At 39.6% G+C, this 14,311-nt stretch overlaps 1 protein-coding gene across 7 annotated transcripts in view; it reads left to right on the plus strand.

Moving 5' to 3' along the window:
* The first annotated feature begins 504 nt into the window (after window positions 1-504).
* The window catches only part of LOC139757301 (transmembrane protein 245), a 198,228-nt gene continuing 184,421 nt past the window's right edge, over window positions 505-14,311 (plus strand). For 2 of the 7 annotated variants that reach the window (XM_071677681.1, XM_071677682.1), the window contains exons 1-3: window positions 505-618; window positions 4,705-4,910; window positions 12,980-13,164. In XM_071677681.1, coding sequence (XP_071533782.1) covers window positions 4,743-4,910; window positions 12,980-13,164 — 353 coding nt within the window. In that variant the 5' untranslated portion in view covers window positions 505-618; window positions 4,705-4,742. The other 5 variants (XM_071677680.1, XM_071677678.1, XM_071677675.1 and 2 more) reach the window with 5 other exon arrangements.

A 14,311-nucleotide genomic window follows, 5' to 3' on the forward strand; every position in this document is an offset into this window, starting at 1 on the left:
TGCAGGCATTTTGTCTCCTGTAGGATGGCAACACAGGCGGCATGGTTTGGTCCCTGTAGAGTGTTGTATCAGGTTAGGCAGACTAGATTCTGTGGTCAAGACACTGGCAGGACTCTAGAGGATTTGTTTCTTTGGGATGACAACATGATGAGACTATGTGGTTGAAAAGGTTCCTATGGTGTGGCATAATGGCGCCGCTCAGCGGTTGAAATGGTTCCTGAGGTTTAGCATCACAGGCAGTATTCTGCGCCCCGGGATGAGATAGCTCTTGTAGAGAGGCAGCACTAGTGGGAGTATGATTTTGTACCCGTTGTTCCTGTGCAGCAAACTCTGCATGGAATGGCTCACCGCGTCAGCCTTCTCCAGTCTCCGTGGTCGTGTATGACGTATATCTCGTGCCAATACTTGCATGATATTAAAGACGGTTTGGTATAATTGAAATGGTATGACGATATCTTAGCCCATACTATGTTAAATAAACGATCATATGATTACATTATAGATAGATGATTTAGAATATATTAAAAAAATAACTAACAGGCAACTAAACTGCAGTTGTGACGTAATCAGGTGGGGCTGCATCTGACGGTCACACCCACCGTAGCTCTACGTCTGGAGGTTAGTGGACTTGTACGTATACACTTACTGCTCTCTCCTTTTTGAAGCTTTATTTTTTTTTCTTTTTAAACCTGTAGGTTAAAGATACCATGTACACAGTTATCAAAGATTATGGTGTGACGACCCACATGTTTGTTTATTTTACAAAGAGATCATAGTGGTACAGTGAGTTGAAATGTGTTATTCTTAGAGAAAGAGTAACCTACAGAAAGACCGTGGCTGTGGCAGCAGCAGATAGAGGAAAGTTTCAGCTGACATGGCGAGATGATGTTTTCAGAAGTCACTAAAGAAGTACCAGCTCATGTTTGTGGCGTTGGATTAAGGTATCTTCTGGTAAGGAACAATTTTTCACAACTGCCGTTGTGTGAGATGCGAGTCCAATGACATACGCCTGGTGCTGGGGTTGTTTGGCACCTAGGCAGTACATCTTGAGCTCTATTTATCAGAGGCTGTACAGCTAGGGTTGTTTGACACTGGGGCCTTACGCCTGTTGTGGTGAGGCGAAGTTAGCAACAGAAATCTAAAAGTTTTGCTTTGCATCAAAACTAGCTATGGATAGTGAGTGATTGAGTTTTGCACAGATTGTGCAATGTTTACAGAGTTCATTGACTTGCAGAGTATGATTTTAAGTATCTATTTTACTATATTAGATAAGATGTTAGTTGTACTGGCCATGAATATTACGGAAAATGTGAGGCTGATTAACTGATATGTGAAACTTATTAGAAAAGATGTACATACCTTTATAAAGACCTTGCTAAACCTCCCTAGTAATCATGATTTACCTGATGTTGAATATTACAAGTGAAATGTACCAGTTACACCCATGATTCAGTATGAGGCAATTGAAGGAACTGCTGATGAATATCAAATTAAGCAATTGCTGATGAATGTCAGCAGATAGGCACCAGGCTGAGCAGCCAGTAGTGATACCTCAACTTTTGCAAAAGCAGCCATTCCATGTGATCTTTAGCAGTATACTAATATAATATCAGTGTCCTGAAATATCTCTATTCCAAGATAGTTTGTATGAATTTAAAGAATACTGCAAGTGATATTTTGCATTTCTTAAGAAATTATTGTAAGAGTTAGCTGGTATTCATTGTAGAGTAGAGGATTTCATTGAAGTTCACTACACATTCTTTTACTGTTTTACAATTTTTACATGTCTCGATTATCTAGCAATAGTATACATGGATGAAGATTTGATCTTCGCCATTTTGGAATGCAGAATGAAACATAACGCTTCATGAAGCATCCGCCTTACTTGGTTAAGTTATATTGTTCCTTACTTGTTGAGGTTATCATATTGTATATGTGGAAGTTACTGCAAATTCAAAATTTCTGAATGTGTGTATCAATGGAACATGCAAGTGTAGATGCATCTTTGAACTCAAAATAAAAGTTTTTTGTATGTTAGTAATCATATTAGAAAGCATATGATGCATTGACAGACTGAATGTTATCCTTTTTTTTTTCTTTTTTTACAATTACCTGCCTCATTGTAATAGTATTTGTTTTTTTGATGGTTCCAGAAACATTTTAAACCCCTCATTTCACAATGAATACAGTCTGACATAGATTTTGCATGGAGCCACAAATTGCAAGGTTTTGATGGTATCTTATCACTTATTTGAGTTTATTGATTTTTAAAATCCTGCTTCTTTGGTTATTTGGTGCAAAGCTAAATACATAGTTCTGATGTTATGTTGACATGTTTTCCTTTACTTTGAAATACGAATACATAGATGAAACTTTTAATACTTAAATGAAACTTTTAGTTCTTGACAAAGCATATGATGATGGAATTGTTAGTTTAGAGCAGAATTTTAATATTCCTCATTAACTTTTTATTTTTTGAAACATCATAGCACTCGGACATTGCAAGAGAAGAAGCACAGGAAGGTGCCTGAGGCACTCACTTGAGTTCAGATCTTTAAAATGAGTGATGTTATTGAAGAGTTACCTTAAGGCCCATATTAAGTCACCTCTGGTTATACTCATGCCAGTTACAGACATGCAAAAAGAGAGAAGGCCACTGATACCACCTGAGGAAAGTCCTTATCAAAGACAGAAACGGGCTGTGCAGCTTTTCTTTGTGTTTCGACCTGCTTGAGCTCATGACCATGTTAGTGGGTGGTCTTATACATAGAAAAGTGATCTCTCCTGTCTCCCCATAAGAGTTGTGTATATTGTTTATACACCACTAGTTGGGCTTATTAAACAGGAAACTGATATCTGAAATGCATATGGGAATTACCTATTTGTACTGTTTAGGGAGGGAGTTTTTCACTTTTGGGGCCCCATCTCTTAGACATTCTCTATCATGCAGATTTGATTTGTTTTACTTTGTGTTTATTTTGTTTTATGTTGTTCATTACTCAAGAAACATACCCCCCTTTTTGTCAGTTTATGTAGTCTGTGTTTGATAGGAAGGCAGTTACATTCAAGGGAATTTATTGGTGAAGTTGAGATTACCCTCATGATTTCAGTGTCAGTGTCCTTAACATTTCAAGAACCTCTTAGATTTATGCATGCTGTTTGCATAAATCGTGTCCACAGTCAGACTGTTCCATTCATGTACTAATTTTACACAATAAAAGTATTTATGTCCTTTTTTACAAATATCATACTTGGATTCGTTTTATGTCCCCTTATTGCTTGAACCCTACATCTCTCAAAGAACTGTCCACTGTCCATCTTATCAATCTCTTTTATAAAGGTTGTGATGAGGTCACCCCTCAGTCTTGTCTTTCATAGTTGGCAGACTTAAAGCTTACAGTCATTTACTCCTCTGGACAGAAAAGGTGATAACTTACCTCTTTAGTAAGCTTTGTTTCCTTAACTCCAACAATGTTAGGTGTACTTTCCCTTGTAAGGTTCTTAAATTTCTCACTCCTTTTCCATGTATCATCAATCAGCATTTGTGTACATTACTTTCAGTCTTACATTACCAATGCCTAATATTACGTACCTGCATCACTGGCAGGGGAGGTCTCTCCTCTCCTCATTTGATGGTGTGCTGGTAGCTGTTTAAGGATGTTATGTGTTTGCTGCTGTGTAAGGATAGTCATGTGCTGGTTGTTGTGTGAAGATGTTTGTTTTTATCTGTTTAAGGATAATGCTGTGCTGTAACTGTGTAAGGATGATGTTATGGTGATTGCTTTATAAGGATTTTGGTATGCTGGTAACTATGTAAGGATTGTGTTGCACTGGTTCTTGTGCAAGAATTTTGGTGTGCTGGTGACTGTGTAAGAATTGTTTTGTACAGATTGTTGTGTAAAGATTTTGGTGTGCTGGTAACTGTTTAAAGATTGTGTTGTACTGATTGTTGTCTAAGGATTTTGGTTCGCTGTTAACTGTGTAAGGTTTGTTCTACTGGTTACTTTTTAAGGATGGTGGTGTGCTGTAAAATTTGTTTGAGGGAGAGATTGTATGGATTTTTTGCAAGTGTCAAAAACCTTGTGTTTCATGACAAACTGTGGTTGTTTATTAATTCATTCTTTAAAGGTTAAGTTTGATAGCGAAGGCACTGCATTCCTCTTTATAAATCGTGAAACACAAGAAGATGCAGTTGGAATAACATAGTTGATTGCTCGTATGTTCATTACAGGTAGGGAGTTCTACACTCATGTTGTCCCCATCCCTTGAACTTTCTTTACTCTCATCATTTAGGTTATTCCGTTTATCTACAACTTTGACACCATAAAGGTACTTCTTTACTTCTTTTCTAACATTTTCTTATTTGATTTCTTGCTATGACCTGTGGTAGCTCTTTCCTGGAATCATTTAAAGAATTTTTTAAAGTTGATATCTTCATATTGATTTAGAAACTTTCAGGTTGTAATCAAGTTTTCCTTATTTCCTTTCTTTTCCTTGTTGGGCAGCTTTATATTAGGGTGATGGACAAAAATTTGTCAGCATCTGTTAATTGATGAATGTTCACCATTGCAACATGCATGCTTAGATATTTCATATTTTTTTGTTTATTTTTTAGGACTTTTTTGTTTTTATATGAATCCAATTGGAGATAGATTTTGTAATTGCCATGTAATTATTTAATGTTTGATTCAACTGCCCTTACAGGTAAAGCCCAGAGAAGTAATGTGGGAGTGATTTCAGCAATGGCATTATATGGAGACAGTGTTCGTTCACCTCTAGAACAGGTGTGGCGACAGTTTGTACCTCAGGGTTATGACCAAGCTCTCCGTAATGCGTTTTACAATGTGGCAGCAATTGTGTTTGTGGGTTGTGTTGCTGCTGCTGCCTGGTCTGTCTACATGATATTTCAGGTAAGCACACTGAAGTATATTGAAAATATATATTTAAAAAGAAAAACAGCTAATAGAAATGTGATATTATGTCCTTGTTAGTATCCATGTGGAGTATGCAGCTTCATACATTTCAAATAAGGGAGTTTGGACAGTTTTGTTTCAGCAGGCTTCAATTATCTTGCTTTATTTATACATAAGTGCTTATACATGTACATATATACATATCAACATATATCTCAGTCCTTTCCTGGTGCCACCCTGCCCCAGAGGAAATGGCATTGCTGCCACCCGCTTGAGCAAGGTAGCTCTAGGAAAAAAAGACAGAAAAAGGTCACATTCATTCCCACTCAGTCTTGCGCTGTCATGTGTAATGCACTGAAACCGCGGCTTTCTATCCACATCGAGGCCTCACAGACCTATCTATGGTTTACCCCAGACATTTCACATGCCCCGTTTCAGTCCATTGATAGCACACCGACCCCAGTATACGACATTGTTTCAGTTCAGTCTGTTTCATACATATTTGCCATTTCCTGTATTAGTTGGGTAGTGTTGAGAACATAGGACTGAGCCTGAGAGGGAAAAACTCACTTGGCCCCCTTCTCTGTTCCTTCATTTGGAAAAGTGAAAATTGGAGAAGAGGATTTCCAGGCCCCCGCCCCCTTTCCTTTTAGGCGCCTTTTATGACATGCAGGGAATACATGGGAAGTATACTTTCTCCCCATCCCCAGTGGTAATATATGTTATTTATTATTTTTTATACATAATCGCAGTTTCCCTCATCAGCGAGGTAGTGCCAGGAAACAGACGAAGAATGGCCCATCCATGCATATACACATATATATATATACATAAATGCTCATACATGCACATATACATACTTATACATAACATATACATACGTACACATATGAAGACATGTATACATTCATACTTGTCCAGGCCTCACAGACCCTTCCATGGTTTACCCCATACATTCCACATTATCTGGTTTAGGCCTTTGACAGGATGTCGACCCTGGTATAACACATTGTTCCAATTCACTCTATTCCTTGCACCTCTTTCATCCTCCTGTATGTTCAAGCCCCTGATTGCTCAAAATGTTTTTCACTCCATCCTTCCGTCTCCAATTCGGTCTCCCGCCTCTTCTTATTCCCTCAACCTCCGACATATATCCTCTTTGTCAGCCTTTCTTCTCTCATTGTCTCCATATGTCCTAACCATCTCAACCACATTCTTTTTTATTTCCACACATCTCTCTTACCCTTTCATTACTTACTGGATGAAACCACCTCACCACATATTGTTCTCAATACAAACCTATCAAACCTATCTAAAGCCCATGCCTCATAACTATACAAAACTGTTGGAACTACTATTCCCTCAGATATACCCATTTTTGTTCTCGATAACATTCTCTCCTTCCACACCTTCTTCGTTGCTCTCAAAACCTTCGCCCCCTCCCCCACCCTGTGTGTATTGTAGTAGGTCATAGTGGTGGGTGTGATCTGGTATTTGCTGATAACCACAAGGAAAATTGAACATAATGACTGCCCAAGTGCATGTTCATATAATGATTACGTCATTAGGGGAGATACAAGATTGAGATAGAAGACTTAGAACATGATTAAAATTTTTTAGTGAGAAGTAACAAAGGGGGAAAGATCAAGTGAGCTTGTAGAAAAGTAGTGGAAGAGCCATGTGGTATCCATGTTGCAGTAGGTCTCAGTGGTGTACATGATCCAGTATTTACTGATAACTATGAGGAAAATGAAATGAGACAAGTTCTCAAAAGCACTTTCGTATATGGATACGTCATCAGAGGAGATATAAGAATGAGGTAGAAGACTAGAACTTGATTTACGATTTGGAGTGAGCAGTAACAAAGGCGGAAATACCAGGTGAGCTTGTATAAAAGTAGTAGAGGAGGAATGTGGAATCTTTGGTGAAGTAAGTCTCAGTGGTGCACGTGATATGTTGATAACCGCATGGAATGTGAAGCACGGTAAGTTCCCAAGTGCACTTTCTCGCAATGATTACATCATCATCATGCGCATCAGTTCTTTACAGCTTGTATGTTTTCTAGTTCACTTGATATTTTCAGGGTTTGCACTGTGTTTGTTATTTATTTTCTTTCTTTTCTTTTAAACTATTCGCCATTTCCCGCGTTAGCGAGGTAGCGTTAGGAACAGAGGACTGGGCCTTTTTTGGAATATCCTCACCTTGCCCCCTCTGTTCCTTCTTTTGGAAAAAAAAAAACGAGAGGGGAGGATTTCCAGCCCCCCGCTCCCTCCCCTTTTAGTCGCCTTCTACGACACGCAGGGAATACGTGGGAAGTATTCTTAATCCCCTATCCCCAGGGATATATAAAAATTATATATATATATATATATATGATCAGACATCCCTCCAGTTGCACCTCTCAGCACATTAACATCCAAAAGTCTCTCTTTCGCACGCCTGTCAATTAACACGTAATCCAATAACGCTCTCTGGCCATCTCTCCTGCTTACATAAGTATACTTATGTATATCTCGCTTTTTAAACCAGGTATTCCCAATCATCAGTCCTTTTTCAGCACATAAATCTACAAGCTCTTCACCATTTCCATTTACAACACTGAACACCCCATGCATACCAATTATTCCCTCAACTGCCACATTACTCACCTTTGCATTCAAATCACCCATCACTATAACCCGGTCTCGTGCATCAAAACCGCTAACACACTCATTCAGCTGCTCCCAAAACACTTGCCTCTCATGATCTTTCTTCTCATGCCCAGGTGCATATGCACCAATAATCACCCACCTCTCTCCATCAACTTTCAATTTTACCCATATTAATCGAGAATTTACTTTCTTACATTCTATCACATACTCCCACAACTCCTGTTTCAGGAGTATTGCTACTCCTTCCCTTGCTCTTGTCCTCTCACTAACCCCTGACTTCACTCCCCAGACATTTCCAAACCACTCTTCCCCTTTACCCTTGAGCTTCGTTTCACTCAGAGCCAAAACATCCAGGTTCCTTTCCTCAAACATACTACCTATCTCTCCTTTTTTCACATCTTGGTTACATCCACACACATTTAGGCACCCCACTCTGAGCCTTCGAGGAGGATGATCACTCCCCGCGTGACTCCTTCTTCTGTTTCCCATTTTAGAAAGTTAATACAAGGAGGGGAGGATTTCCGGCCCCCCGCTCCCGTCCCCTCTAGTCGCTTTCTACGACACGCGAGGAATACGTGGGAAGTATTCTTTCACCCCTATCCCCAGGGATAATATACATATATATATACATACACACACACACACACATACACACACATACGCACATACACACACACACACACACATACATATATATACATATGAAAAATGTAAGAAACAATTTAGAAAACAAACTTTTAGCTTAAAATGAATGAAAAAATGAATGTCACATAATGGTTCAACCTCTGGCTATGGAAAAGGAAATGTACAATTTATTCACACAAACGTCAATAGCAGTTCTCATCAATTTCACCACAGTATCAATAAGCTTCAATGTCTAAGCTACATTTTTCTCCAACTTCACTATTTTCTTGTCAAAAACACCATGCATGAAAACTATCACTCCAGTAACACAACTATAAACATTTACTTCCCCTTTAAAAGTTCTGGGGAAGTCTGTCTCGATACACTGCGGCGAGGCGACGCGACGCTGACACAATCACTGTCACAATATCACTTCTGCCTCCTCAAGTCAATCTCTCAGCCACAGTGCAGGCCTTCATCGTCGAAATCGGTCTTGTCTTCAGACGTCTCCTCGTAATCACATCCTCGCACGGTACGGGGAGGAAGTTCTACACCCGCGAGATCCTTATCTCCTGAGCCTTCTCGAACGCGTGCATAGTGCCATTGTACAAAGGCAAAGGGGATAAGAGTGAGTGCTCAAATTACAGAGGTATAAGTTTGTTGAGTATTCCTGGTAAACTATATGGGAGGGTATTGATTGAGAGGGTGAAGGCATGTACAGAGCATCAGATTGGGGAAGAGCAGTGCGGTTTCAGAAGTGGTAGAGGATGTGTGGATCAGGTGTTTGCTTTGAAGAATGTATGTGAGAAATACTTAGAAAAGCAAATGGATTTGTATGTAGCATTTATGGATCTGGAGAAGGCATATGATAGAGTTGATAGAGATGCTCTGTGGAAGGTATTAAGAATATATGGTGTGGGAGGCAAGTTGTTAGAAGCAGTGAAAAGTTTTTATCGAGGATGTAAGGCATGTGTACGTGTAGGAAGAGAGGAAAGTGATTGGTTCTCAGTGAATGTAGGTTTGCGGCAGGGGTGTGTGATGTCTCCATGGTTGTTTAATTTGTTTATGGATGGGGTTGTTAGGGAGGTAAATGCAAGAGTCCTGGAAAGAGGGGCAAGTATGAAGTCTGTTGGGGATGAGAGAGCTTGGGAAGTGAGTCAGTTGTTGTTCGCTGATGATACAGCGCTGGTGGCTGATTCATGTGAGAAACTGCAGAAGCTGGTGACTGAGTTTGGTAAAGTGTGTGGAAGAAGAAAATTAAGAGTAAATGTGAATAAGAGCAAGGTTATTAGGTACAGTAGGGTTGAGGGTCAAGTCAATTGGGAGGTGAGTTTGAATGGAGAAAAACTGGAGGAAGTGAAGTGTTTTAGATATCTGGGAGTGGATCTGTCAGCGGATGGAACCATGGAAGCGGAAGTGGATCATAGGGTGGGGGAGGGGGCGAAAATTTTGGGAGCCTTGAAAAATGTGTGGAAGTCGAGAACATTATCTCGGAAAGCAAAAATGGGTATGTTTGAAGGAATGGTGGTTCCAACAATGTTGTATGGTTGCGAGGCGTGGGCTATGGATAGAGTTGTGCGCAGGAGGATGGATGTGCTGGAAATGAGATGTTTGAGGACAATGTGTGGTGTGAGGTGGTTTGATCGAGTAAGTAACGTAAGGGTAAGAGAGATGTGTGGAAATAAAAAGAGCGTGGTTGAGAGAGCAGAAGAGGGTGTTTTGAAATGGTTTGGGCACATGGAGAGAATGAGTGAGGAAAGATTGACCAAGAGGATATATGTGTCGGAGGTGGAGGGAACGAGGAGAAGAGGGAGACCAAATTGGAGGTGGAAAGATGGAGTGAAAAAGATTTTGTGTGATCGGGGCCTGAACATGCAGGAGGGTGAAAGGAGGGCAAGGAATAGAGTGAATTGGAGCGATGTGGTATACAGGGGTTGACGTGCTGTCAGTGGATTGAATCAAGGCATGTGAAGCGTCTGGGGTAAACCATGGAAAGCTGTGTAGGTATGTATATTTGCGTGTGTGGACGTGTGTATGTACGTGTGTATGGGGGTTGGGCCATTTCTTTCGTCTGTTTCCTCGCGCTACCTCGCAATCGCGGGAGACAGCGAAAAAAAAAAAAAAAAAAAAAAAAAAAAAAAAAAATATATATATATATATATATATATATATATATATATATATATATATATATATATATATTTATTTATATTTATTTATTTATTTTATATTTATTATACTTTGTCGCTGTCTCCCGCGTTTGCGAGGTAGCGCAAGGAAACAGACGAAAGAAATGGCCCAACCCCCCCCCCATACACATGTATATACATACGTCCACACACGCAAATATACATACCTACACAGCTTTCCATGGTTTACCCCAGACGCTTCACATGCCCTGCTTCAATCCACTGACAGCACGTCAACCCCGGTATACCACATCGCTCCAATTCACTCTATTCCTTGCCCTCCTTTCACCCTCCTGCATGTTCAGGCCCCGATCACACAAAATCTTTTCACTCCATCTTTCCACCTCCAATTTGGTCTCCCTCTTCTCCTTGTTCCCTCCACCTCCGACACATATCCTCTTGGTCAATCATGGAAAGCTGTGTAGGTATGTATATTTGCGTGTGTGGACATGTGTATGTACATGTGTATGGGGGGGGGGGGGTTGGGCCATTTCTTTCGTCTGTTTCCTTGCGCTACCTCGCAAACGCGGGAGACAGCGACAAAGTATAAAAAAAAAAAAAAAAAAAAAAAAAATTATGTATTTATTTATTCTATTTATTTTTTATACTTAGTTGCTGTCTCCCATGTTAGCGAGTTAGTGCGAGGAAACAGACGAAAGAATGGCCCAACCCACCCAAATTCACATGTATATACATGAATGCCCACACATGCACATATACATACCTATACATTTCATCATGTACATACACATACATATGCATATATATATATACTCATTTACATGTTCATACTTGCTGCCTTCATCCATTGCCGTCGCCACCCCACCACACATGAAAAACATTAACCCCCCCAGCCAGTCAACAACACAGTCACCCCCTTTTTTGATAAATTCCACTGCAATACCATCCAAACTCACCGCCTTGCCAGCTTTCATCTTCCACAAAGCTTTCATTACGTCTTTTCTGTTCACTATACCTTTCTCCCTGACCCTCTCACTTCACACATCACCTTAACCAAAACACCCTACATCTGTCAATTTATCATCAAACACATTCAATAAACCTTCAAAATACTCACTCCATATCCCTCTCACTTCACCAGTACTTGTTATTACATCCCCATTTGCCCCCTTCACCGATGTTCCCGTTTGTTCTCTTGTCTTTTGCATTTTATTTACCTCCTTCCAAAACAGTTTTTTATTCTCCCTAAAATTTAATGATACTCTCTAACCCCAACTCTCATTTGCCCTCTTTTTCACCTCTTGCCTCTTTCTTTTATACATCTCCCAGTCATTTGCACTGTTTCCCTGCAAAACTTGTCCAAACGCCTCTCTCTTCTCTTTCTCTAACAATCTTGCTTCTGCATCCCACCACTCACTACCCTTTCTAATCTTTCCACCTCCCACCTTTGTCATGCCACAAACATGTTTTGCGCAAGCCATCACTGCTTCCCTAAATACATCCCATTCCTCCCCCACTACCCTTATGTCATTTGCTCTCACCTTTTTCCATTCTGCACTCAATCTCTCCTAGTACTTCCTCACACAAGTCTCTTTTCTAAGATCACTTACTCTCACCACTCTCTTCACCCCAACGTTCTCTCTTCTTTTCTTCATCTTCACCTCCACAAGATAATGATCAGACATCCCTCCAGTTGCCCCTATCAGCACATTAACATCTAAAAGTCTCTCTTTCACGTGCCTATCAATTAACATGTAATCCAATAACGCTCTCTGGCCATCTCTCCTACTTACATATGTATGCTTATGTATATCTCTCTTTTTAAACGAGGCATTCCCAATCACCAATCCTTTTTCAGCACACAAATCTACAAGCTCTTCACCATTTCCATTTACAACACTGAACATCCCATGTACACCAATTATACAATCAACTGCCACATTGCTCACCTTTGCATTCAAATCACCCATCACTATAACCTGGTCATGTATTCATACAATGATTTTTTGGTGATTAACATACTGTTAATTTGTTTTCATTCTTGTTTTCCATTTCCTGTGTTAGCTTGGTAATGCCAGGAACAAAGAAAGGAAGGACATATTTACTCACATACATTCTTTAGTTGTCATGCAGAGTGCACGTTATTCACAACCACACCCCATGAACCTTTCCATTGTTTTCCCCTGGTCATTTCACATGCCCTGGTTCAGCCCATTGACTGCACGTCATCCCCTATATACAACATCGTTTCAATTCACTTTACTGTTCAGTTGTTTGAAGACAATATTTTATAATCAGATTATTGACTTCCAGAGTTAGGTTGCTGGAACTGTAAGGTCATTATTTTATAATTAGATTATTGACCTCTTGAGATAGGCTGCTGGAACGGTAAGGTCAGTATTTTATAATTAGATTATTGACTTCCTGAGTTAGGCTGCTGGAACTGTAAGGCTCCAAATCCAAAAGGATAAAGTCTGTAATCCACTTCTCAATGAAGTGTCTTTAATCATTCCTCTTGTGTAGTGAACAGTATGTTGACAGTCTCTTTGCCCATACTACCTTTGAGATTCCCTTTTCTATATGTACTCCATGATAATGATATTCTTGAATACCTTGTATTTATCTAAGCTTCACTCCACAGCCATTCATACAACCTCTCTTGTGGGCTGTTCTGTTTGGGTCACTACTTCATCCTGCCAAACATGCTGTTACCACATGGACTCGAGGTTGGCTGTTGGAAGTTCAGTCTGCCCATGGCCTCCTGTCTGTCTCAGTAGCATTACTACCTTTGCGTCTTCTTGACACCATTTCTGAAATTTTAGGGAGGTGAGTTTTTAGTTGTAACTTTTCACTCCTTATGTAATCTGATCACCATTTATGTTTCCATCAGTACATTCATCCCCCAAGTAATGGAATAGTTGCACTCCTGAAAAGTTGACTCTAAAGTGAAATTCTGGTTAGTGAATCCTGTTTTTCCATTGAGTTCCATCATGCGATTGGAGGTATTTTTGTAAACAAAAATTCACCCTTAAGGCATAATAAAAACAGACTTGAAAACTCAGAATTTTTTATAAAAATGTATGTGATATAGTGTAAATCTGGTTATATTCTATATATGTATGTTTTGATAAAATTTTAATGATGCAGAAACGAAAATTATCTTATTTTCATCACTTACCAGGACAGGCTGTCATTTCTAAAGGTGGATTTTCAGAGATATGATGAAGTTACTCATTTACTATATTGGAAATGAACTGTGATTTTCAGTGGGTCAGGATGGGTGAAGAATAGGAGCAGTAGTGAATGATAATGTTAGCACACTTCATTCTTGTTCATTGCAATTTCTTGATATGCTGTATTGACTTATCACAATATAGTTTTATGCCCTAAATATTCGAGTTCAATAATGAGCTTCACTTTATGTCATTGTCAAGGTGAGGAAAATTTCAAATCATTCCTTTATCTCTCTGAAGTAATTGGGACTATTAGGTTCATATAGTGTACTATCAATATATTTAAGTGCTGTGGGAGTTACATAAAGGGATTCTTGGGTTATAGCAACAGCAACAATAACATGAGATTGCTTTTAGCCATTCAAGAAGGGAATTCTTTTATATCAGAGCCATGCTTTTTGGGCTAAGCATTGCTGCAGTTATCATGAGTTATATTTCACTCCTGTTGACATGACTAATGTATCTTTGGCATTCCTTGATGACATTCCATTTAATTCAGGGTCTAAAGGAAAGTTTCAAGCTTCAGCAGTTTGCCTAGTCAGTGTTACTTTCTGGAAGCTAGCATTATCTTTATAATACAAGTACTTTACTGGTACTACCCAATCTTGTACTTAGTAGTTGGTAGACAACTACCAACCAGGGAAGTATATTACCGGTACTACCAGCCTGGGTATCGGGAGGGTTAGTGTCAGCTGTGTAGTGAGGTAGCACTTCAGTGGTTGTCACTTTGCACTCTGACC

Source organism: Panulirus ornatus, chromosome 25 (assembly GCF_036320965.1).
Source record: "Panulirus ornatus isolate Po-2019 chromosome 25, ASM3632096v1, whole genome shotgun sequence".
NCBI lineage: Eukaryota > Metazoa > Arthropoda > Malacostraca > Decapoda > Palinuridae > Panulirus > Panulirus ornatus.